This window comes from Python bivittatus, unplaced genomic scaffold, assembly GCF_059951505.1.
Source record: "Python bivittatus isolate LINGU-HERP-01145 unplaced genomic scaffold, Pbiv_v1 ctg000590_np1212, whole genome shotgun sequence".
Lineage (NCBI taxonomy): Eukaryota > Metazoa > Chordata > Lepidosauria > Squamata > Pythonidae > Python > Python bivittatus.
In genome coordinates this window covers 473,868-497,010 of record NW_028277086.1, presented here as the reverse complement: position 1 = coordinate 497,010, position 23,143 = coordinate 473,868, and the positions used below count along the sequence as shown (strand labels likewise).

The 23,143-nt window shown below is 58.4% G+C and overlaps 1 protein-coding gene and 1 long non-coding RNA gene across 5 annotated transcripts; one reads left to right on the top strand and one right to left on the bottom strand.

Moving 5' to 3' along the window:
• Nucleotides 1–3,718: 3,718 nt before the first annotated feature.
• GRINA (glutamate ionotropic receptor NMDA type subunit associated protein 1) lies at nt 3,719–21,047 on the bottom strand. Of its 4 annotated transcripts, none has more exons than XM_088148750.1 (7): nt 20,771–21,047; nt 7,009–7,318; nt 6,588–6,700; nt 5,664–5,864; nt 5,403–5,531; nt 4,811–4,954; nt 3,719–4,623 (listed from the first exon to the last, which is right to left on the bottom strand). In XM_088148750.1, exons 2-7 carry the CDS (start codon nt 7,301–7,303, stop codon nt 4,474–4,476), a joined length of 1,032 nt encoding a protein of 343 aa, XP_088004876.1. In that variant the 5' UTR covers nt 7,304–7,318; nt 20,771–21,047; the 3' UTR covers nt 3,719–4,473. The 4 variants fall into 4 exon arrangements, with proteins under 4 accessions (XP_088004876.1, XP_088004875.1, XP_088004877.1 ...); XM_088148749.1 differs by lacking the exon at nt 20,771–21,047 and adding an exon at nt 11,952–12,104; XM_088148751.1 differs by lacking the exon at nt 20,771–21,047 and adding an exon at nt 11,892–12,030.
• A 502-nt stretch (nt 21,048–21,549) lies between these two features.
• LOC112542730 (uncharacterized) lies at nt 21,550–23,111 on the top strand. The gene is made up of 2 exons (XR_003086349.2): nt 21,550–22,491; nt 22,789–23,111. It is a non-coding gene; the product is annotated as an uncharacterized LOC112542730 (long non-coding RNA).
• The last annotated feature ends 32 nt before the right edge of the window (nt 23,112–23,143 follow it).

The following is a 23,143-nucleotide window of genomic DNA, read 5'->3' as shown; positions in this document are numbered from 1 at the left end:
CCCCTTAGAGAAGCTGTGAAACGGGGAGACTGTGCTGCCTCAGGGTGCCCCAAGGGAATGACATTCAGAGGGCCATGTGGGAACCCCAGCTGCCAACAGCTCCCCTCTCCTGTCCACTGGTGAGCTGGCAGATGGCACGTTGGACAGCTGTCAGTGACACAAGCGGCCTTTGTGATGCGGCCAGGCGGGGGAGGGAAGGAACTGGAAGGCAGGGAGGCTGCAGGGAGGATGGCCCTGCGGGGTCCCCCCAGGAACAGGCGTGGGATGCGCTGACCCAGCCGAGGAGGGGCGCTGGCCAGCCCAAAGCCTGGCGCCTGGGCCTGGGCCGAGCCCGCTGCTTCCTCGGCAAAGAAGAAGGGGAGGCTTCGGGGGGAATCTGCTGCTTTAGGGCTGGCCATGGGGCGAGGCTGGTTGCATGGCCCTCTCGCTGGTCTGGCCTGCCCTGAGGAGAATTCCTGCCCTTTCTTCAAACTGCGCAGAGGAGGAGTTGGACGCGCCAGAAAGAGGCGCAGAGGTGGCTGTGCGCAGCCTGAGAGTGACACGTGCAGCCCTTCTTACATGGCCACATCTCAAAGGGCAAGGCCAGAACATTGGTGTTACACACGGCCCATGAGTTGCCCTTAAGCTGGTGCAGCACGAGGCAGTCAGACTGTGTTTCAGGCCTTTACTTAAATACAGAAATAAAGATTTAATGCAAGAGCTTTGTTGCAAACAGTAAAACTGACTACTGTATTTCCTTGTGCGAATCTGTTCAACCACAGTTGAGCTCGATCCCTCACAGGGCACCTTGAGTGTTCTGGAAGCCCTGAAGTACACAGCCAAACATTGTGACCCTCCCCATGATTTGCCTGCTACAGCATTTACACTTTTCTCTGGACAAGAAGCCTTCCTCTCCCTCCTCCTCCTCCTCCTCCTCCTCTTTTAGAAGTGATATTGGAAAAAGATCACCTGTTGGCACATGGAACAAGAAGGAACAATCAAGGCCCAGCTACACAGTCAGCACTCGGCTGAATGTTGGTGCTCTAAAAACTAACCAGGGCCAGCCTTGCTAACCCAGGGCTATAGGCTGACAGCAGCCCCAAAAGCGTGGGGGCCGTGGCAACTCTCTTGCAAAGGCTGGCTAAGAAAGTTGCCGCGATGCCTCACGAAAAGGGCACCGGCTGAGTCCCAACAGGATCTGGCCCTGCGCTTTGCCTGGAAGAGAAGGCGAGGGCCCCGGCCGCGCAGAGTGGCATGTGCGCACCCTGAATATCCTCACTCCGCCAGAGGCTCTGCAGCAAGGCAGATCTGAAGGGGAAAAGGCCACGGGGAGTGCATGGCGGTGCGTGTGCGCGTCACACGCACTGGCCCCTCTTTAAAGCAAACGTGTCTTTTCCCAGGGAGCCCCCGACAGGTGTGGCAGAGCCTGATTATTTGGCTGTGGAAGGGTGAAGTGGAAGAAGCTTGCCTCTTCGGGAGGGGAGGGGAGGGGAGGGGAAGGAGCATGGCTGCAATGCTGCCACCTCAGCTTCGTCCTTGCCAAGGGCTGGTGATGTGGGGATCCACATCAGGTGAGCGGTGGGCTTCCAATGAGAAGCTCCATTTCATAGTCCCACAGGCAGTGTTTCCCCACAGTTGGATAATTCATCTCACATTCATTCTTGGGTGCCCTTATGAATTAATGAAAAGACACTCCCCTTTGTAGCAGCTGATCCTCAGATATGCAGACACCCTCCCCCCTTACCGTGCTTCTGGAGAGCCATGAAAACCCGGCTCTTCAGGAGGCTTCTGGGGGCGAGCAAAGACCACGCTACCCTCGAGTGATGGTGCACGGGCTGGGCGGCAGCATCCTCATCACCTGGAGTCTTTGTGCCAGCCTGGTGTGAGCTGCACAGACTCTTCCATGGATAGAGCACCCACTTGCTCAGGCTCTGCCAGGATAAATGAAAGCAGCTAACCACCTTTCTGCCTGTTCCCTTTTCTGTCTCATGACCATCCTGAGGATTTATTGAACGCCACCTTGATGGCAGGCAATTTTGTTTTAAATGTACACACCAGTTTAAATACATTTATGGGCTGGACCTGAGGAGAGCCGGTGTGAGAAAGAAGACCAGAACCGTCTACCACGGTTCTTGAAGAGTTGTTTCTTCCAAGAAATGCCCAGAATCTCTTGGGCGGGGGGGGCGGGACATACAGGTGAAGCTGGGTTTAATCCTGCTTTCCAATCCGTCTCTGGTTACAAGTCAAGGTGCAGCTGAATTCATAGAATCGGAAAGGGATCCGAGGAATCATCTAGTCTGATCTCTTGCTTGGTGCAGGATCCAACTAGTTCAGTGTTTCTCAACCTCGGCAACTTTAAGAAGCGTGGACCAGCTCCCAGAATCCCCCTGGCTGGAGGAACACTGAGCTGGAGCATCTCTGGCAGAGGACCATCCGGCCTGTTTGAAGCCTTCCAGCGAAGGAGGACTCCTCCTCCTTGCAGGTGGCAGCCTGTTCCGCTGGCTGAGAGCACCTTCGGGGGCAAGCTCCTCCTGGCTTCCATCCCCAGCTCTCCTCCCGTCCTCTGGGGCCACAGAGGACAAGCCCATTCCCTCTTCTCTGGGACACCCCCCTCCAGATACGGGAGGGCAGCTGTCGCACCTCACTGCAGTCATCTTTTCCAGAGGGAAGACGCACCCATTCCTCGCAGGGACTTGGTTGTGGGTCCGCCACCATCCCAGTAGCTCTCCCCAAACTGCTCCCGTGCCTTTTCTGAACGGTGGGATGAAGAGCTCCTCCTGGGGATCCGAATTCTGTGCTCGTCTGTGCACCCCAACGTAGCATTTGCCTGTTCAGCAGCTGTGTCAGGCGGCCAGCTCACACTTACCCCGTGGTCAGCAAAGGCACCTGGATCCCTTTTGCTGCCACTGCCAAGTCAGGTCTCCCCCGTCCTAGACTTGCGCCTCACCTTTTTGCAGCCAGATGCAGAACTCGATGTGCCTCCTAGTTCGATTCCACCCTGGCCAGGTCAGCCCCCTGCTCAAGCCTACCTGGGTCCTTCTGAACCCCGCCCTCTTGTCCAAAGGATCAGCCGCTCCTCCCAGCCCCCTCGGCTCCCTCTAAGCACAGAGCCCTGGGGCCCCCACTGGAGACTGTCCTCCAAGCTGAAGGGGAGCCATCCACAAGGACTTTTGGGGCGCACCGTTCAGCCACGGTGGGTCCCTCTCCCCATGCTACTATCTGGCCCTTATTTTACTCCTTCATGAAGGGGAATATAAGGAGGCTTAGGCGAGCAAGCTCCAGGTATATCGTGCGCCTGGACCTTCTTCTTAGGGCCTGAAAGAAAGGCGGTCCCTCCTGCCCGTCTGCAGGCCCAGGAAGCCCCAAGACGCGCTTCAGGCCAGGGAGGAAAAGCCCTTTTGGGTGACTGTGAAGACCCCAAAGGCTGCCTTGTTGTCTGTTTGCTGGGCTTCCACTTCGCAGTGTTGCTTTCAGAGTGCATTTAAACCGTTCTTTGCTACGACCTCCCCGATCCTACAGGAGACATGAGAGAAGCGCCTTCAAGGAAGGAGTACCTGCAGAGCCTCAATTCTGGGCACAGGCATGTCCCACAGCCTGGGCCATCTCTGCCAACCTTTCTTTCCCTGTCCCTCAAGCCAGGCGCAAGGGAGGAGCAGCACCCCAAGGACAGGCTGCCCCCAGCCCCGGAAAAGCCCTTTCCTCTCCTTTTTGCCCTGAGGCAGACAAACGAAGACTCTGCTGTGGGCATACTCTGACTTTTATTAGATTGCTATTTGTACAGCTTAGTGCAGAGGCTGGCCTAGGGGGCAGGGTGGGAACGGCTCAGCATGCAGCATTTCAAGCCCCCCAAAGCCAGCCACGTGTGGGGGGGGAGAGGAAGAGAGGGGAAAGCGTCCCCAAGAAACATCAACATCCTGGTAAAAAAAGACCCCGACGTGGTGGCACCAAGAGAGAGACTTTGCACTGCGCACTGGGAAGGCTGAGCAAGACTTCAGCCCCCAACGCCCCCCGCCCTCCCCCAGGGTGAAACCCTCTGCCCAGGACCCAGGAAGGCAAGGTGGAGCCGGTGGGGAAGATCATGCCCAGCAAACGAGGGGGAGGAAGGGTCTCCTGGGCCTGAGGAAGGGTGGGATAGCAGGCCACGAGGAGGACATCTTCCAAAATAAAAGACTTTTCTAGAGCAAAATGCAAAGGACGAGAGCAGCAGCATATTTACACCCCTTCCCCAACTGGGGGTCGCCCAAGAGACACAGGGGGAGAATCCCATTCCTTTCTCCCTCACCCCTCAAGGGAAGGCGAGCCAGACCGGAGACGCGTGCCCACCGCCGGCCCCCTTGGCATGCCGCCTTCCCGGGGAGCATCAGGACCCCAGCCCCAGAGCACCAACCAAGCCCAAAGGGGGGAAAAGGGCAAAACTGGGGAGGGGAGGGGAGGGGACTCCCAGGAGGAGAGGTGGGGAGGGGACCATGAGGAGGGAAAGGGGCCGGAGGGGGCCTAGTCCTTGGCACGGCCAATGATGGCCAAGATGTACAGGAAGATGTTAATAATGTCCGTGTAGAGGTTCAGGGCCGCAAAGATGTATTCCTCCTGGCTGATGGCCAGCTGCTTGTTCCCAAGGATCAACTGGGTGTCCACAGCCAAGAACTGCAATAAAGAAGTTGGGGCACTAGTTCCCAGCAGCTCCAGGGACTCCTTCCAGAAGCAGACTCGGAGGGGCCCCGCCAGCCCCAGGCCTTTGTCCCCCAGAGAGGGGGCCCCATGGTAGCCTCTGCTCTGCAAGGGAAGAGGCCCAGCCTGGCGCCCACGCCTCCCACAGCGCCCCAGTACTTACGCAGGTGAAGAGCAGGGCCCCGAGGGAGGCGTAGACGATCTCTAGGATGTGGTTTCTGATGAAGATGCAAAGGATGGCGAAGATGAACAGGACCATCAGGCAGACAATCAGCACGCCACGGCAGGAGGTGAAGTCGTACCTGGTCTGCGGGAGGGGAGGGGAGGGGGCCACAGGCCAAGTTCAAGGGGTCCGACAGCCAGGCTGCTTTCCTAGCCTGCCCCCCCACCCCCAGGTTTTCGCCTCTCAGTGGCTCTGCCCTTAGGTTGGCGAGGCCAAGCTGGGTTGCGTGCTGCAGGTTGCAGAAGCGCTGCTCTCGGGGGCTGAGCGGGCGACCAATCCAAGAATGGGGGGACCGGCTTCTGTACCCATCTGGCACAGGTATGGTGGCTTCACTCAGAATCTCGCCCTTGGGCTCTTCGTTCTCAGCAGTCCCCCAGAGGAGCAACTGCCAATGGGCACGGGAAGTCCTGGGGCCCCAAGGCAACTGAGCGCTCCCCGGCCCCCTTGTAAGCATGGGAGCGTGCCCCCCGCCTTACATCTGGATGCCATGTGGCCCAATTCCCCCATACCAGTGGAAGGAGAGGGACCCCACCTGCAAAGAGAAGATGACGACGGTGAAGCAAACGGCGGTCGTGATACCCACGGCCATGATGACAGCATCCGTATTATAGAAACTGGCGATCATGCCCACCATGTAGGAGAGACTCACGGTCAGGATGGACTGTGAGAGGAAAGGAGAGCGTTAGTGCCTCAGCCCAGGCTTGGAAGGGCCCTTGCTGCTTGGCGGGCCTCTCCTGAGAGCCAGGCAGACCCCTCAAGCCCTCGTGGTCTGCAGCCACTGGCCTTCCCCTACCAGGGCCACGAGGTTCCACGGGTGCTTGCGCCGGAACTCCCCACAGCAGCTGAGCACAATAAGGGAGATGAAGAAAACCGCATAGGAGATGTAGTAGGTCCAGACGTTCCTGTGCACAAAGCCCTTCACGTCCTTCACAAAGGTGAAGATGGCCACAAAGGAGAAGGTCACGGAGAGCTGGACGGTCAGCACCAGAAAGACCTGTGGGCGCAAGTGCAGTGGCTCAGCCTCATCACCGACGGTGGGAACGGCTCCTGCGGGGCAGCCGCCTGGGGCACCCAGTGAGGGAAGGATCCAGCCGAGTAAGGAAGGGGGGCAGACCAGGTAGGCTCTCTCCGCTGCCCCTGGCTTTTCTCTCTCTTCCACGTGAGCCAAGCCGCAGGGACGCAAGGAGGACGCCATCTAGCTCAGGTCCACCTGAGCGTCTGCCCGGCCCTTCCCTACAAAGAGGGTGGTGGGAAGCGGTTAGCCCACCAATGGACACTGTTCCCCCAAGATGCTCTGTGCATGGAGATCCTGCCTCCCCCTGTCCTGGGGAAGTTCTGGAGATTCTCTCCTCTACACCGTGTCCTTCTGGAGCAAGTAGGGCACCTTCTACAAGAGGAGACCAGAAGGTCCTTTTGGTGCGCAGGTAGGGTCTCCTGCTCCTCCTCTGGCCAAGGGACCACTCCCTTCTTGCAAGGAGCGGACAAGGAGTGCTTCCAAGGGAGTCTTTGGCCGCCCATGGCTCAGTTGAGTTTCCCCTCCTGTAGGACCTCTAAGGAAGGGACACGGGGCTCTTGCCAGAGAGGTTTCTGACCACTGGCTGCCTGGCCCTGGAGACGGTGGTAGCAGCCAAAAGGGGAATCTCTCACACAAACCAGGAACATGCTGGCCACAGCTCTGGCGCAACCCAACCACCCCTATAGCGACCCTCCTGCTGACCTTGCGAATGAAAGCCTGCCGGATGTTCTTGTCATCCCAGCTGGTGGGGGTGAAATCCTGGTTGTCGTAGTAGGAAGGCGGTCCGTCCTCATGGTAGTTGCCGTGCATTGGCCCTGTGCAGAAGCACCAGTGCGTTCAGACTGAGCAAGGTTCCCCATGCAACCACCGGATATCCTGTCACCCCAGGAGAACAGGGCTGGTGCAGGTGGGCACAAGGTTCCCAACCGGAGAGGGTGCCCCCTCCGCCTTGGGGTCAGGAGGAGCGCGCTGAGCAGCCCAGAGAAGCTGCTCATGGGCGGGGGACGCCTCCAGGACTCTCCTCATGGCCCAGAAAGGGAGAGCAGAGCCTGCAGAGGCCTCGAGGACAGCCGTGTGCCAAGGAAATTCGTCCCTTCCCTTTGCCCCTCAGGGCACAACTTACCCGGCTGGCTCGCAGGTGCTCCAGGATGCGGCTGCGCATAGGGACCCTGTGGGTACGGCCCTTGAGGGTACGGTGCTTGCGGATAAGGCCCGTGTGCGTAGGGTCCGGCCTGGGGGTAGGGCGAAACTGGGTAGGGGCTCTGGGGGTAGCCCGGCTGGCCATAGACCCCAGGCTGGAACTGTCCTGGCGGGTGGGGAGCCACAGGATACGGAGGCTGTACGTAGCCAGGGGGGACGGGGGGCTGCGGGCCGGGATAAGTGTCCCCCGACACCAGGAAGCTCTTCTCGTGCGACATGGCTGAGGCCGGGAGCTGCAGGGAGGAGGGGAGCAGGTGAGAAGGCAACGGCAGCAGAGCCAGAACTCCCAACGGTCCTTCCTTGTCCTGCACAGCCCCCCCGGCTCCGGAGGGGGGGGCAGGGCCAGGGCCAGGGCCAGGGCCCCCGCTTAACGGGTTCACTGAGCAATCGGGCGGACGTCCGCACGACATTCCCAAGATGCCCGAAGGAGCCCAGGTGAGAATCCCGCTTCTTTGGTTAGGCACAGCCCTAGACCCCGGAGGATCCCCAGCCCCCCTCTGCCGGGGTGGGGGGCCCATGGGGCTTGGCAGACTGCTCTCATGCCACCATCCCACAAACGCCCTCTTACCCGTGGCCCTACTGCCCAGCGAACTCTCGCAGAGAGGGGAGGGGCTTGGCGGCCCGGGGACCCTCCTCCACCTCTGCTGGGGGCATCCGTAGGCATCCCCTGGCGAGGGCCCGTGTCCCGCCAGGGCCTTCAGAGCAGCCCCTCGCTCCCCGCAGCTTGTTTCAAGACGCTGCTGGGCGGAGGTGTTTGAGCACCCCCCACCCCCGGGTCCTGTCTGCTCAGATCAGTGGGGAGTTCCCCTCACAAACCTCTCCCACCTCCTACCTCCGCTAATATTAAAAATGCGGACCAAGAGAGCAGCATCAGCCGGCGCTCTTAAAGAAAACTTTTAGATGGAGCAGTTGAGATGGCCAAAGCAATTCAACAAGAAATTGTAAGTTACAGCATTAAGCCTTTTAGGGCCACAAGGGATTAACTAATCAACTTACTTACAGCTCTGTGAGAAGCAGATAGTTATCTATACCTATTTCTCTGCATGCACACAGACACACATTTTCACGCTCTTCTCCATTTATCTATTCCCAAGAAGTACCCTGGGACGCCCTTGGGACCTGGCTTTTATCCTGCCTTCTAGCTGACAGCCCTGGGATTTTCTGGGGGTCCCCAAGTTTAGCTTTTCAAGATTAGCCAGGATTGGCAGATTCCCAGGTGGGCAACTTGGCTGTTGCCGTTTTAGCCTGCAGTCGCAGGAGCTTTCGATCGAGGGTCACAAGGTTTCAGCAGTTCCCTCCCTCCAAGAGCAACATCTCCTACGTTACCAGCTGGAAGAGGGAAGCTTCTTTGGAGATATACTCTGACTTCCCCATCCGGTCTACAGTGCATGGATCCCCTGGTGGTCTCCCATCCAAGGACTAAACAAGTCCCACCTGAGCAGCCAAAGTCGGTTTGGCGCTGCTACCTCCTAGGCTAATGGTAAAGTCCCTCTCAGGCTGAGCTGGAGGCTATTACACCGGCGTATCAAGGGCAGCAACACCGAACTGGCTGACCCTTCCTTTGCCGGAGTAAGCGCGCGGCCCTTTTTGGACTTCATGGCTCTGGGACCGCCAGTGGTCTCCCATTGGGGGACCAACCAGATCTAGCCCTGCTCTGCTTTCTTTGAGATCAGCCAGGAGCTGCCGCGGCTGAGCTGAAAAGCAAGGGCAGGGAACGGCCTCGTGCACTGCTGCCGCTCGGTGGGCACCTTCCCTGGGGGCCTCTGGGGCCTCCTGACGGCCTGCTCTGGCTCCTGGACCGGGACGGGTTGGAAGGAGCTGCTCTGCAAAACAGACACCTTCAGGAGGAGCTGCGCCCCTGCTTCGTCAGAGGGGTGAACCTGGCCCCTGACTCTGAGGGGGTCCAAGCCCACGAGGAGGTGGGGCAAAGCCCCAAAGGGCACAAGAGTGCCAGGCTGCCAGGTCCGGCCCTTGGAAGGAAAGGCCTGCCCAGGAGCAGAACCTCTCCCGGCAGCCCTTGGCTGCCTCTGCTGAAACTGCGATCGCTGCAGGCGGAGCCACCTCCTCCGCGTGCCCGTCTCCTCCAGGCTCGGCCTTCACGGCTCACCCAAAGCCTGGTGCTGTGCACAAGCCCTCTCTGGGCCGCTGGCACCTTCTCTGCTGTTCTGAACCCCAGGCTGGGCAGGGCCAGCTCGCTTTTCTTTCCTGGAAGAGCCGCAGCAGCTCTCAGACCGACCTGCCAAGGGCTCGTGGGGCACGGTGCCAAGGAGAAGGGCCCCTGGAAGGGTTCCGATTAGCCCTACCCCGTCCCTTTACACAAACGCCCCCCAGGAGCCTTCCCAGCCCATCCCAGACTCCGGGCCCATTGCAACTGCGCAGGAAACCAGCCCCAGCCCCAGCCCCACGTTGCTCTTGGCCGGCTCCCCTTCTTCCCCAGAGCACCCCAGCCAAGCCCACCTTCAGGCCACGGGGCACATTCAGACAGCCTGGCCAGACCAGGCCAGGCCAGACCAGACCAGACCCACCCTCTGGTGCCCCCTGCCTGGCAGAGCAGCTCTCCACCGTCGCCACGACCGTGTTCTATTATGGGCTCCGTTGTCATAGCACCCAGTGAACCACCGTTATTCCCTTTGGACGGGCTTCCTATCTGCCCCTTTGCTTGGGGGCGGAAAGGGACTCCAGTCCCAGAGGAAGCAGAAGAGGGTCCAAAGGAGCACCGCGTGGTCAGATGATCAGCATGTGACACCCCAGAGGAGGGCTGTCCTGGCAGCCGCCCTGGTACTAAGGCACAATTCAGCAAGGCCATCCCCTCGCAGCCTTTGGACCAGCAAGAGATCAGGCTGCTTAAGGACCCTTGCAGCCAGCTGTGCTCCAGGGCAACTCAAAAGGGACAGTTTGCTCTCTGAGGAGCCATGCACCAACTCCTGCCTTCCTGGGGCCCTAAGGACGTACTTCGCAGAAGAGGGACTCAAGCGGGACCCGACAGGAAGGAGGGGCTCCCTTCTCCCATTTGCAAGCCCTCCATCTGTGTGCCCCAGCCCCCCCGACCTGTCAGGGGACCCCTGGCCCCACAAGCCCCCTCCTCTCCCAAGCAGGGACAAGCCATTGCAAGGGAATCAGCAGGGGGTCCCTCCAGGCCCAGAAGCTTTCCCATCTCACGAGTGAGATGAGCTGAAACCACATGGGGAGGTCTGCCAAGCGGATGGGCTTATCCCTTTTAAAAACTGTGCTACCTTTTAACGTGGATGTTCTGAGATGGTATGCAATCGGGTATCTAACAAAGTTATAGAAACTCAAAAAGATAAACTGAAATGTACAACATTTCAGCAACTTCAGGAGACCCTGGTTCCTTTATTCAATTATTTGCTTTATTGAATTTATATGCTGCCCAACTCCCAGCGACTCTGGGCAGTTTACAAACTCCTGCTCCAAAATAACCCCAACCCCCAACCTTTCAGCGGCGGGGCAAGACCCTCCTCGCCACCTCAGTCCAGCTTTCCTTGCTCAGGGCCCAGTCAGGAAAGCCCCCCCCCCGCACCCCAAGGCGGAGGGGAACCTGATGCAGACCCCTGCCTCTGCAGACCTAACCCAGAGCCAGCGTGGGCAAGTATTTCGGCGCCTGTGTGCTGCCACCATGCCAGAGACCACCCAGATTAAAACCAGCAAAACAGGAAACAGAGAAGCAGAAGGAGCAATCAGGACACCGGGGCAGGGGGGCGACATCCTGCCAGAGTCACAGCACAGAAGCCCACTCCCGGAGGGGGGCTCGTGCCCTGCCCTGCCCTGCCCTGCCACAAGAGCCGGTTTTAAAGCTGTATGGAAGCGCGACAGGGCCCTGGGGCAGCTGGGCCTGGCCTGCCTGCGAAGACGGGATTCCTCGGCCTCCCGTTTCCAGCGAGCGCGCAGGGCCCTCCCGTCAGCAGCAAACGCAACTGTTGTGCTCGCAGCAAGAAAACGGGGATCTGGGGATGGCATCTCAGTCTGCTGCCAACTAGCCAGGGCCCCAGTTAGGGCTCTGAACCCGCCGCTCCCCGCCGGGATCTGCGCCTGCAAGCCCCGCTGCTCCCCAGATCCGGGGAGGGGGACGGAGCCGGGGCTCTAAGCTTGGCTCTGGAAAGGGGGGCGGCCCTGAAGGCCAGCTGCCGCAGGAAACCCGGCCGGCAGAGACGACGGCGGCGACGAGGAGGATGGACAGGTGACCCAGCCGTGCGCTGGCACCGGCTCCCGCCCCGCGTCACTGCCAAATGCGCAAAGCGAGTGGAGGGACTGGCAGTGCCCCAGGCTCATCAGCCCGCGCGCCGCCGCCAAACAGCGGGGAGGGGGAAGCAGCCCAGCGCCCTTGGCAGAGCCGGGGAGGCCGGCTGGCTGCTCCCATGGATGCGGCGGAAGACCGACGCCGCCGCAGCCAGGCCGGCCGCGCACACGGAGGGCTCCTCCGCAGGGTGCGGGGCGAGTCTCCTCCGCAGGAGCCCCTCCTCTCCCTCCCTCCCCCGAGCCATGCAGAGGGAGGGCCCCTCTCTGCCCGGGCAACGCCGAGGCCTCCGCTCGGCCGGCTTCCAGCCGCCCACGGGCGCCCTCCCCGGGGGGATCCGCGCCAGGCGTGCCCCGGATGGGCCGGCTGCCCCGAGGGCAAAGCAGGCAGGATTTTCGGGTGTTTGGAAAGCGAGCCAGCGGGCGAGCGCCAGGCAGCCGCCCGCCCGCGCGAGGACAGGAGCTCCGGGGCGCAGCGCCGCCCGCCGCCCCGGCCCAGCCGGTTCCCGCGGAAGCGCCCCGGCCCTTCCTACCTGGCCGCCTCCCGCCGCGCACCTGGCTGCGAGACGACCGGGCTCCGGGCCCCTGCCGCTCTTCCCGGGGCTGCTGACTCACCGTCGCCTCCCGGACCCCGCAGCGCTCAGCGGTGCGCGGCGGCGGTGGCGGCTTCGGCCCTCCCAGGCCAGGCGAGGAAGGGGGAGGAACTGTGACGTCAGCAGCTAAGCTCCCCTCAGCGCCGCTCCGCCTCCCCTTCTAGATGGTAACCCACCTAGAAGCCGGTTCCGAACCAGGCGAAAGGGGAGGACTGCGCACCTGCGGAGAGGAGAGGAGGGGGAGGGGAGGGGTCGTATGACGACGCACGACTCCCTACGAGCCGCGGAGCTGCTGCTCCACCCGTGGGTTCGCGCGAAGCGGGGGGCGGGGGATAACCGAGGCCGGGGCTCAGCTCAAACTCCCTCGGTAGGGGCCTTCTGTGAACGGGAGCGCCAATCAACCTTCCGGACGCTGCGATGCTCCTATTCCGAGCCGAAGTGCCGGGACGCTCCGCAAATGCGCTTGGTCCTTGTTCCGCCAGCAGAAGTGGGCTGCGGGGAAGCAAAGGAGGAATTCTCCCCCGCTCCAGGCCGCCTGGGACCGCCTGCCCCGCCAGGGTATCATCTTCCCGGCAGGAGACCCGAATGCTGGGGTCAGAGCAGATCGGCAGGGTGGGAATCCGAGCTGGGAGAGCTACAGTACAATGGCCGGCCCCTGTTCCCCTTTGTGGCCGAAACTGGGCCAGTCTTTGGAAACAGCACGTTCCCACCCCTTCCAAAGCATCCACTCACCCAACGGAAGGGGTGCCTCACGACACCTCACCAATTCAGGGTCTCCTTCAGACAGGTATGGGTCACAGAGCAGATGGTGGGTCTGACCATCACTGACCTGCAAAACCGACTCTCCCACCACAGACTCTCCCGGTCTCGACCAGCCGGCCTGCTCTTCACGACCCATCCCGAAATGTGCAAAGTCTCTTTCCCTGCCCCTTGTAAATGCCCCAGGCCTGGATATCAAATGAATGCCAACCAAAGGAGGAAATGCCCCCACACCAACCACCCCGCCGTGCCATCCACTATCATCTGAAATGGCAACAAAGCCAGTCCCCCCCCCGCCAAGAGCACCAGACGCTGTGCACTCTGTGCAACATTGTACGCATAGCACCAGTGACAACATTCACAACGCTTGTGGTGCCTTTATGCATTCCAGCACTGAAAGTTTGGGCCAGGAGAAGGAGGAAGAGCCCCACCTAGCAGATAACCAGCAAGAACCACCCCACAACTTCAGCCATCCCGATGCAGAGATTCTGAGGCACTTGGAGGGGGCAAAGAGGGTCTGGATAGTTGGGGCCCGGCCCGGGGGGGATGGCTTTTGCTGCGGCGGCACCTGCTAATCGGCTGGGTCTGGACTTCCGAGGCTTCCCGGTTTGTCCTGGGTTACGCCAGGATCTGTCCTGTCCCCGCTGCTATTCAATACTACACTAGATGCCATCACAAACAGGCATGCCATTGAATTTGGCCAGGGTCAGTTCACTACCACCCTCCTCTATTATGCGGAAGCCCTGCAATTTTTGCCAGTGGTGAAAAGAAGCGCCTGATTGCCTCTGCGGCGCCAGGGATGCAGCGAGGCCATCTGGACGGTCACCAGGTTGGAAAAAGCGAACGTGCCGACCACCAAGGGTCAGCAGTGGTCATACACCGGAAAGGAGGGCAATTACCACAAGATCAAAATAGAATGAAAGCGGACCATTTCAGCCGTCAGGACGCCAGATGATTAGACCGCGGCCCACCAGGGTGGAGGCTCATCAGCACGGGAAGAGTTCCCATCCCGCAGCTCCGCAGCACAGGAAAAGGCAGCTGCCACCACAGATGAAGCCAAACACCCAATTGGTGCCACTACCGCGGCGTTTGGTTCGCTTGTCTGGCACTTGGGACTGAAGCCTCACATTCCCATGTGCGCTGAAAGGCAAATGTTTTGGTCGCTGATACTGGCAGGGCTACGATGGGGCTGAATCACGGATGCTCCTACAGCAGAGATCCCAGACCTGGAGAGACTCCCATGTGCCGCCTCCACAGGATCCTCCGCATCACACTGATAGATCCTGTAAGCCAACAATAGCCAGTGACATCCTGAAACGACAGAGATGCTTGGGCACATGTACAGCATGGATCCAGTCCGCCACCCTACAAGCTCCTCACGGATGCAAAGTCCAGTGCAGGGCACCAAGGAAAACCTGCATGCTAGGCCATTCCAGACCAGACTTGAGCAAAGCCAAAATTGTAGCGATGGACAAAGCTTGTTGGCGAGGCCTTGCATCGAACGCCTGTAGCCCCCAGAAGCATATGGGTTGCAAAACTGCACTCTGCCAATGGTGCACTGGGGAGATCAAGTTCTGCCCCCCCCATGCCATGGGTGTGTGATTGCTGCCTCAACCTGCTCCTGGCCTTGGCACGCAGGTGGGTGGGTGATGGGCTTCAACCCCACAAGTGCAGCTGACACTCCTGTGCCTGGCCCAGCCGTGGTGGCAAAACCCCACAAATTCCTTTCTTCTCCCCGGCTCCGTTGTCAGGGCTGAGAAGACCCTCTTGCCTCGCCCACAGAGAATGGTCTGGCAAGAACCGTGCTCCACGTGCAGCCCAGATGGACTGTGGTGAGGGGCGAGGCCCCAGCCAGCCCCAAAGTCTGGGCCCACCTAACCGGAAAAGGGCGTAAGGGGCCCTCAAGAGACGCATGGCCCCCTGGCCTCCCCCAGCCCCCAGCCCGCAAGGGAGCCTTGCCAAACTCGCCAGGGCAGCTGCCGATCCCGGTTCCAAGAGACGCCTGGCACCGCCGCTCCCCACTCTCCAGACACCAGCTGGAGCGAGCAGCGGCTGCCACCTGAGGCTCCCCTGTAAGTAGGTCACTGTACTGACCGCCCAAAGCCAAGCAGCTTAAAGGGGAGAGGAGGGCAGCAAGAGGCGCAGATGGCCAGAGAAACCTCTGGAAGCTTCGCTGCCTAGAGCCGTTCTAAAATAAGCCCAGCGCCTTCTGAGATAAGCCCAGCCTGTGCTGTGAACAGCCACTCCCCAAAGCCGTTGCGATGGTCTCTTCCCTCAGCATGTTCTTCTCCTCTCCCTTTGCCATTCCCCCCCCCCCCCCCGGATTTATACATGCTACTGGCTAAGATTATTCTGTCGTCCCTTGATCTGGAAAGGGAGTTGCTAGAGCCCCGGTCAATCTCCAACTGCCATCTCCCTGCCCCCCTTTAAAGGAGCCCCCATTTGGCTCGGATGCCGACTGGCAATTAATCAGATCCGTTAGAGACTGGCAGCACCATTTGGACCACCAGGAAGCTCCAGGACAGGTTAGGGGACCCATCGCGCAAACCCAGCCACCAGCTCAGTGGAAGGCCCGCTGCATCGGGCAAACCCAGATCGCTTTTGTTGTTGTTGCTGCTTTGTCTGACTGGCATCGGCTGTAATTCTGTGTCAGCCACCCAGAGTTGCCACTGTGAGTGGGGTGGCCATTTCGGATGGATGGAAGAAAGAAAATGGGCGAATTCGGTCAACAGTTCAAGCCTCCTGCACACAGGCAGACCTCGTTTCTGATCCGGGGAACCAAAAAGTATACTTTTGAGAGTTAAACGACTGTAATACAGGAGGTCTGAAAGCTCTGCACCAAAAGTGGCAGGATGCCAGGGCACCCATCTTCTTTTATTGAATGTCTTCTTTCTCTCCTAACGTACTTTGCTCCCTGCCTGAATTTAAGCCACCCCAAATTCAATTAAATTCACTCCCTGGCTGAAACTGCCCCGTCACCCCGGGCACAAATAAGCTCCCCCTTCCACCCATGTATTCCGTGGGAATGCTCAACTGGACTCCAGCCTGGAGATGCCCTAAAGCCAACCAGCTCACACCTTCAGCCTTTATGGACAGCCTGAAGAAGAGCTTGGTGCACCCTAAAACTAATTTCAGGCATGGTAAGGATGAGGAGGACATGGAATCGCCAAGTTGGAAGGGATTACAGAGGTCATCAGTACACCCCCATGCTCACTGCAGGATCTGCTAAAGCAGTGTTTCTTAACCTTAGCAACTTTGAGATGTGTGGACTTCAGCTCCCAGAATTCCCCAGCCAGCATGGGAGTTGAAGTCCACACATCTTAAAATTGCTGAGGTTGAGAAACACTGTGCTCAAGCATTTCAGAGAGATGGCTTATCTGGCCTCTTATCTGGCTTCTGTTTGAAGACCTCCAAGTGAGATCCTTTGGATTCTTCTCTCCACCCTCCAAAGTATCAGCCGCCACCCCCCAGCTGTGTATCCTCTGCAGACATGATAGGTGACCACTCGACCCCCTCCTCCAAGCCTTTCGATAAAAATGTTGACTAGCGCAAGGCCCAGGACCCAGCCCCGTGGCACTTCCCTTGAGACTGCTCCCCAACGCTGGAGCCATTGATGAGAACTACCCGGGGGCCATCAGGCAGTTACGAATCCATCCAACAGTTATATCATCTGGCCCTTATTTAATCATTTTATATGAGGATATCCTGAGAGTCTTTGTCATATCTAATAAAATACTACCTACAGCTCAAAGCTGGAGTTCTGGGAAAGACCACAGAGGAGTTTATACAGCAAGAGGGCAGCTCCACCAGCATAGGTGCCAGGGCTCATGGACCATGCCAGTTCACCTGCTGGTGGAAAACACTGTCCCCACAGCGGCCACGCACATCACACAAGAGGGCCTCTAAGCCAACCCCAAAGGCAAAGAAGTGCCAGGCACGAGGGTTCAAGGCCTCACAGCTGGATGTGGAAGCTCTAGGCAATCCACAGGGAAGACTCAGTTGAGGAAGTGGAAGGATCAGGACCCTGGGGGAAAGTCACTGTGGAGCACTGAAATTCTTGACTTTGAGGGAAACTAAAACCATCCAGATTTATACTGGATGTCAAAGAAGCGATTTAACGAATCCAGCGCCATGGGAAGAAGGGTCCCATGGCAGGGGAAAGGCTCCTCAGGAGGGGAGGAAGCTCCTAAGGAAGGAAATGCTAAAAACACCACCAAAGACAATTCCAGTGAGAAGGAAGGAGCCACCCAAAGGGGCTGCACAAAATCCTCATGAAAATCTGAAGGCGAAAAGGAACACCGAGAGGAAATGGGAAGAGGGCAGATCAGTAGCCTGGAACTGTAAAGGTGCTGTCGGAAGGTTAACCAAGGAGGCAAAATGGCTTCAGAATAAAGGAAAAGAAGAGAACCGGTAACCCAGCGGCTCTATGCACCTCAGTCCCTGTCTGAGTTCAGCCTCCTACACCAGCAGGACAAAGAGGCAGAGGGATCCCTTTTCCCTCTGAATTCAAATCTCTAGGACCGAGTGGACTGCCTCCCAGGCAATCAGCTGACAGCTGGCCCGGGCCTTCCCTTTTCCCTGAAAAGTCCTGAACTACTGGAGGAAGGGAAACGTGGTCCTTCCCTTTGAAAAGGAGAAGAGGGACCATCCCGCTTCCTCAAGCAGATGACGAAGAAGTTGACCCATAAACCAGTATGAATCAGTCAAGAACAAATCTTACCAGAGCTCCTTACTAGTTTGTGGGAACACTGTAGATAAAGTATTCCCAGATGAGCAAAGCATTTGGCAAAGAACCCCATGGCATGCTGGCAAGCAAGCGAGTTACGTGTGGGCTAAGTGGGTACATCCCTGGCAGGAAACTTGTACTGAAAGCATTCTTCTTCTTCTTCTTCTTCTTCTTCTTCTTCTTCTTCTTCTTCTTCTTCTTCTTCTTCTTCTTCTTCTTCTTCTTCTTCTTCTTCCTCTTCCTCTTCCTCTTCCTCTTCCTCCTCCTCCTCCTCCTCCTCCTCCTCCTCCTCCTCCTCTTCCTCTTCCTCTTCCCCATCAAACTGGAGAGAGATATTGAGTGGGACTCCACAGGACTGGTCCCAGGTCCTCTCCTCTCCAATGTTTCCATTAAAGATTTGGATTGTCATGGCCGAAACCTGGCTCGCCCAAAGCAGCCAAATCGCTCCGAAGAAGCCACGTACGTTTATGAAGCACGCGAACGCCGAAGAGCGTGCCCCGGGCTCCCAGCAAAGCATCTGCAGCTCGCTGAGCAGCCCTGAGCGAAAGCAGCACCGCAGCTTCCATGCCTTGGCCCGCCTCGCTGCCAAGACAGAAAGGCAGACATGGCGGGAATTACAGCATGGCATTGGGATGTCTTTAACGGACCCGTCCGGGCGGCCTCCGCGCCATTCCTCCCTCCCTCCCTCCCTCCCTCCTGGATCAGGGTGCCAGCCGCGCTGTCTCCGAGATACGGCTGGTGAACAGAAACAAGGGGGCTCGCTGGGCGCTGGCACCTGGCGGGTTCTTCCCCCGCCGCCACTCGGGGTCAGTGCAACATGGCTTGCCATGAATGTTTTCCTACAAGGGCACTTCCAGCGGTTCACGTGTATTGGGGGGGGGCATCTCATAGGTTTGGTAGTGAATGCAGGCCACGTGTGTGGGGAGGGGTGCCTTTTACCCCCACAGGACAGCTAATTTCCTAGAAGACAGAAATACAAAACAATCCAGATAGGCTGGAGAAATGGGTTGAAAGTAAGAAAATTAAATTTAAAATTCTTCATTCAGGAAACGAAAATTAAAAGCGTGAATACAGAAGGAGATAAGAGTATTTGTGAAAAAGGCTGTGGCATACGAATTGAGAGCCAGCCATGTGAGCCAGCCCTACGAAGGCGTTGCGAACGAAGAAGAGGCCCTTTTAGGCTGCCCTCTAGAAACAGAAGGACCTCGTGGGCAGCCACAGGCCCTCTTATTCTGCACTGGGCAGGTCCCACCTTGCGTTCGGGGCTGAACTCCGGGCGCCCCGGTTAGGAAGGATTCAAGAACATTGGAAGAAGTTCAGAGAAGAGCAACAAGGATGATCAAGAGGACAGCGAGGAGCGATTACAGGAGCCGGGAACGTTTAGCCTTGAGACGAGGATGACTGGGAATAAATGTTTTACTCTCTTCGGCCCTGGCCAGACCCCCTTTGGAGTCCTGTGTGCAGCTTTGGGTGCCCCCATTCAAAAAAGACCATGACAGATTGGAGGGGGTTCAGAGGAGGGGTATCAAACTGGTGAGCGGCCTAGAAACCAAGCTGTCTTTGGAATGGTAAAAGGAGCTGGACATGTTTAGCCTATAAAAAAAAAAACAAGGAGGGAGAGAACGGCAGTCTTCAAGTATCCAAAGAACCGTCTCATAGAAAAGGGAATGGGCCAATGCGCCATTGCCCCAGAGGGCAGGAGCGGAATCAGTGGGTTAAAATTCCAAGGAGAGGGTCAGGCTAGACATCTACAGCCCAAGCTGTCACCCAGCGGAAAGAGCCGCCCCGTGATGAACAAGAGGTCTTCAGACAGGATGGACGGTCATCTCTCAGAGGTGCTGCGGTGGGCCCTGCACTGAGGTCTTTCCAACTCCACAAGAGCCAGACCCAATCCGGCTTAGCTCCTCAGCCCAGGTGAGGCTGGCCAGGTGCTGGCACCTACCAAGACTTGTGGACTAGACATATTTTTAAATAAATAAAATCAATAAAAATAACAGTGCGCAGGAGGTTAGGATGAGAGATAGAAGTGGCCCAAATTCACTATTGAACTTCATGGCTCAATGGGAATTTGAATCTGAGTTTTCGAAAACCACTGATTCAGACAAGCAGACTCCCCGCTGGCAGAGATGGCATTAGCCAAATTTGTTTTAGTCATGGCTTATTTAATTGGCCGTACTGCATAGATCCATGCATCTCACAAACTAACCAACCAACCGCCTTACGTCTCAGCATCACGTATGAACCTTGTCAGTGCTGAGTGTTATCCTGCATAATATTAAACTTGGAAGAGATGCGGGCCAATTTAACTATTAACCAGTGATCATAATCTCAGAAGCTTTAAGGATTCACAGTTCAATGTTCAAGCGGAGGGATGAGCTCCTCTTTCCAGACGTCTGCCTCCCACCCCTCCAAGCTCTAGCCCCACATTTGACCCAATAAAGTGAAGCGCCACGAAGTGACTGTCCCCTCCGGCCCAGGCCCGGCCCGGCCTGCCCCGCCCGATGCTGCTTCACCCAAAGCCGGCTGGGTGCGCGCGGATGGCCGAACGCCTTTCTGTCCGACTGCAGGGTTGCTTTTAAAAATAGTCAGCAGATAAGCCTTCGCTTGAGAATAATTAAGGATGCAACGAAGAGGCAGGTGTTCGCGCAAGCGCAGCCACCCTCTCTCTAGGCGCGACACCCGCGCTACGCGGAGAGCCGGGCCCGGCCCGCCAGGGCTTTTCCCCGCCGAGCAGCCTGGCGGCCAGGGGATGGGGGCCGCGGAGCAGCGGCGTCCCCGCCCATGGGGACCTCGGCCTCCCTCCGCCCAGGGGCCCATCCTCCCGGGTCTCTTCGCCACAGGCGGGGCAGCGGGCGTCCATCTTGCGGCGAAGCAAGGCTCAGGACAACCTCTCTCGGCGCGCGGAGAGGAAACGGGGCAGGGGCTGGCGGGGGTTGGCTCCCTTTCCCCAGAGGGGCCGTAGGCCTCCAGCTGCGCGGAGCTCTGCGCTGCGCCTCGCCCTCAGTCTGGGACACCTGCCACAGGCTGCCCGGGCGTAGAGTCGGGCGCCCGGGGCTCCGGCACAGGGACCAGCCGCAGCAGCGGCCGGGGCTGGGGCGTCCAGGGCGGAGGCAAGCCGGGCGGACCGCAGTGCAGGCGCGCGGTGGCAGGACGGGACCGCGCCAGCTTCTCCTTCTGCGCCCGCCGCGCTAAGGTACCGGGCCCTCGCCCGCGAAGCTCGCATCCCGGCGGAGGGCGGCTCTCTGCTCTGCGGCACAGGCAGCGAGGCCGAGCCGCGTCCCCCGCTCCGGCTCGCCGGGCCGGGCCCGGCGCAGCGCCCCCGCGGCTCGTCGCCCTCGCCCCTCGCCTTCGCTCACCTGCCTGCCTGCCTGCCTGCCAGCTGGCGGGCTCCGCGTCTACTGGGCGGCTGTGCGGGAGCGGACTCGGCGACGCGACAGCACCAGCCGCGCCTCTTGCCCTCGCGCGCCAGCCGGCTGCCGGGGACGCGGGGCGGCACCTGAGCTGCCGCGGCGCTGGAACGCGCGCGCCCCCGCCCGGGACTATCTGCGGGGAGAACAGCGGAGCCCGCGGGAGAGGGTCGCGCGAGTCGCCGCGGCCGACGGGCAAGCTCAACTCCCGGCCCGGCTGCGCCCCCAAGCCCAGCCCACCTTGTCCGCAGCTGACCAAAGTCCGGACGGACGTTTGCGGGCGTGTCGGGGGTGGCTTCACAAAATGCCCGGCCCTTCCTGGCCACCTTTCCCGGAAGGTAGACCGGGGAGGATGGTGACTGCGAAGGTCCCGGCTCCTCCTGTTCTTTGAGGGGTTGTGATGGTTACTGATGCCTGCCTGCGGGCAGAAAGGGGCCCCCGTGGAGGTTCCTGGGGGGGATTTGCAGCACTGGAGGACCTGGCCAGGTGCTTCTGGCAGTCTCCAAAGGGGGGTGCAGGCAATCCAGAGGGTGTGCAAAGCAAGCCTTTGGGGTGTGGGAAGAAGGGATTGCAGAATCCTTGGGGTTCTCTGAGCTGGGTTGTTTTCTGGCAAACTTTCGTTACCGGGCCAGGTAATATTTTCAGGGTTAGAAGGGAGTGGGGCTTGCTTCCTGTTTATAGACAGTGGCACGCCCTGCCAGCATTGGGGTGGGGGTGGGGGGTTTGTTTTGTTCCTCTTTTTTTTTATCCTTCTGGTAGTTCCTGGATCAGGGTATTGTTTACTGCTTGTACATCTGGTGGTAATCTTGGCGTTAATCTCTGCTTATCTGGGTGATGATTGCTGGTGAGGAGATGTTCTGGTCTTTTGTTTTCTTTTCTATTGCCTCTTTTGAATAGTGTGTAGATGCTGTTTATCTCTACGGGCCGCCTTGTCTGAACACCAAGCTTCCAGGAATTCCCTCGCATTTTTGGATTTAGCTTGGTCTAAGGTGCTGACAGTTTCCCAGCTGAAACTGTGGTTCAGCCTGTCCACCTGCTGTGAGATTAAGGAGTTTTCATCGTGTCTTCTGACTGCTAGTTGGTGTTCGTGGATGCGTCTGCCAGTCTTCTGCCTGTCTGTCCTACATAGTGGCCGTTATGGTCCCTGCACTGTATGTTGTGGATGACTCCTGTTTTGTCTTCTTGGGCCACTGGGTCTTTTGGCTTAGTTAAGATGTTTTGGAGGGTTTTAGTTGGTTTGTGTGGTACGGAGATGCCATGTGGTTGTAATCGTCTGTTGGTGGTTTCTGAGATGTTTCCAATGTATGGCAATGTTATCCTTTTCATAACTTGTGCTGGTTGTGCTGTAGTAGCTGTCTGCCCATCTGCCCTACATGGTGGTTGTTACAGTCCCTGCACTGTATGTTGTGGATGACTCCTGTTTCTTCTTCTTGGGCTGCTGGGACTTTTGTCATTGTCAAGTCTGATTCTTGTCCTGCCCATGCGCTTCATGTGCCCATCTATTACCCCTGGTTGTTTGGCTGTCTCCTGCTTTGTTGCCTGCCGGGTGGGTTGGGGTTTTCAGTTGACGGGTGACTGCAACCCTAGGTACCCGCACCATCATCAATACTCCGAAACCCAAACTGGCGGATGACTTGACCCAGTGGCTTCACGTAGGTGCTGAAACGGAGGTGAGAGGGAGCAGAGCCCTGCGGCATCCCACGTGGGAGGTGCCTGGGGAACGATCTCTCCCCCCAACCAGCACCGCCTGGAACCAGCCCCAGAGAAAGGAGGAGAACCACCATGAAACGGTGCCCCCAATCCCCAACCCACAAAGCCGGTTCAAAAGCCACTGAGAAATCGAGGCGGGCGAGGGTGGATGCACCACCCCCATCCTGGCTCCACCACGGGTCATCAGCAAGTGCAAGCAAAGCTGTCTCAGTACCAAATCCAAACTGAAACAGGTCTCAATCATCTCTTTCCTCCAGGGTTCTCCTCGGCTTCTCAACAATCTTCCTGAGAAAGGGAAGGTTGGAGGCTGGTTGACAGTCATCGAAGACCATTGAGTCCAAGGACAGCCTCTTGAAGAGGGGGCACGACGCCGTCTCTTTCAAGGCTAGGGGCACCACTCCCTCCATCAAAGAGGCTGACACTGTGGCCCGGACCCAACCATGGATCACCTCCCTGGCCACTTTAACCACCCAGGAGGAGCCTGGATCCAGTAAACAGGTGGCCGAGCTGACAGGCACAGCCCTGTCCTCAGGAGTAACTGGCTGTATATAATTGTTAATATATAAACACGTGTACATTATGGGTGCATGCTCAAAAATGTTTTATTGATCA

Coding starts and splice junctions, on each gene's coding strand:
- GRINA (XM_088148750.1), bottom strand. CDS start 7,303: ATGTCGCACGAGAAGAGCTTCCTGGTGTCGGGGGACACTTATCCCGGC. Junction 4,955..5,402: donor TCGTCATCTTCTCTTTGCAG/GTGGGGTCCCTC, acceptor CCCCTCCCGCAG/ACCAGGTACGACTTCACCTC. Junction 4,624..4,810: donor GGGCCCTGCTCTTCACCTGC/GTAAGTACTGGG, acceptor TCTTTATTGCAG/TTCTTGGCTGTGGACACCCA.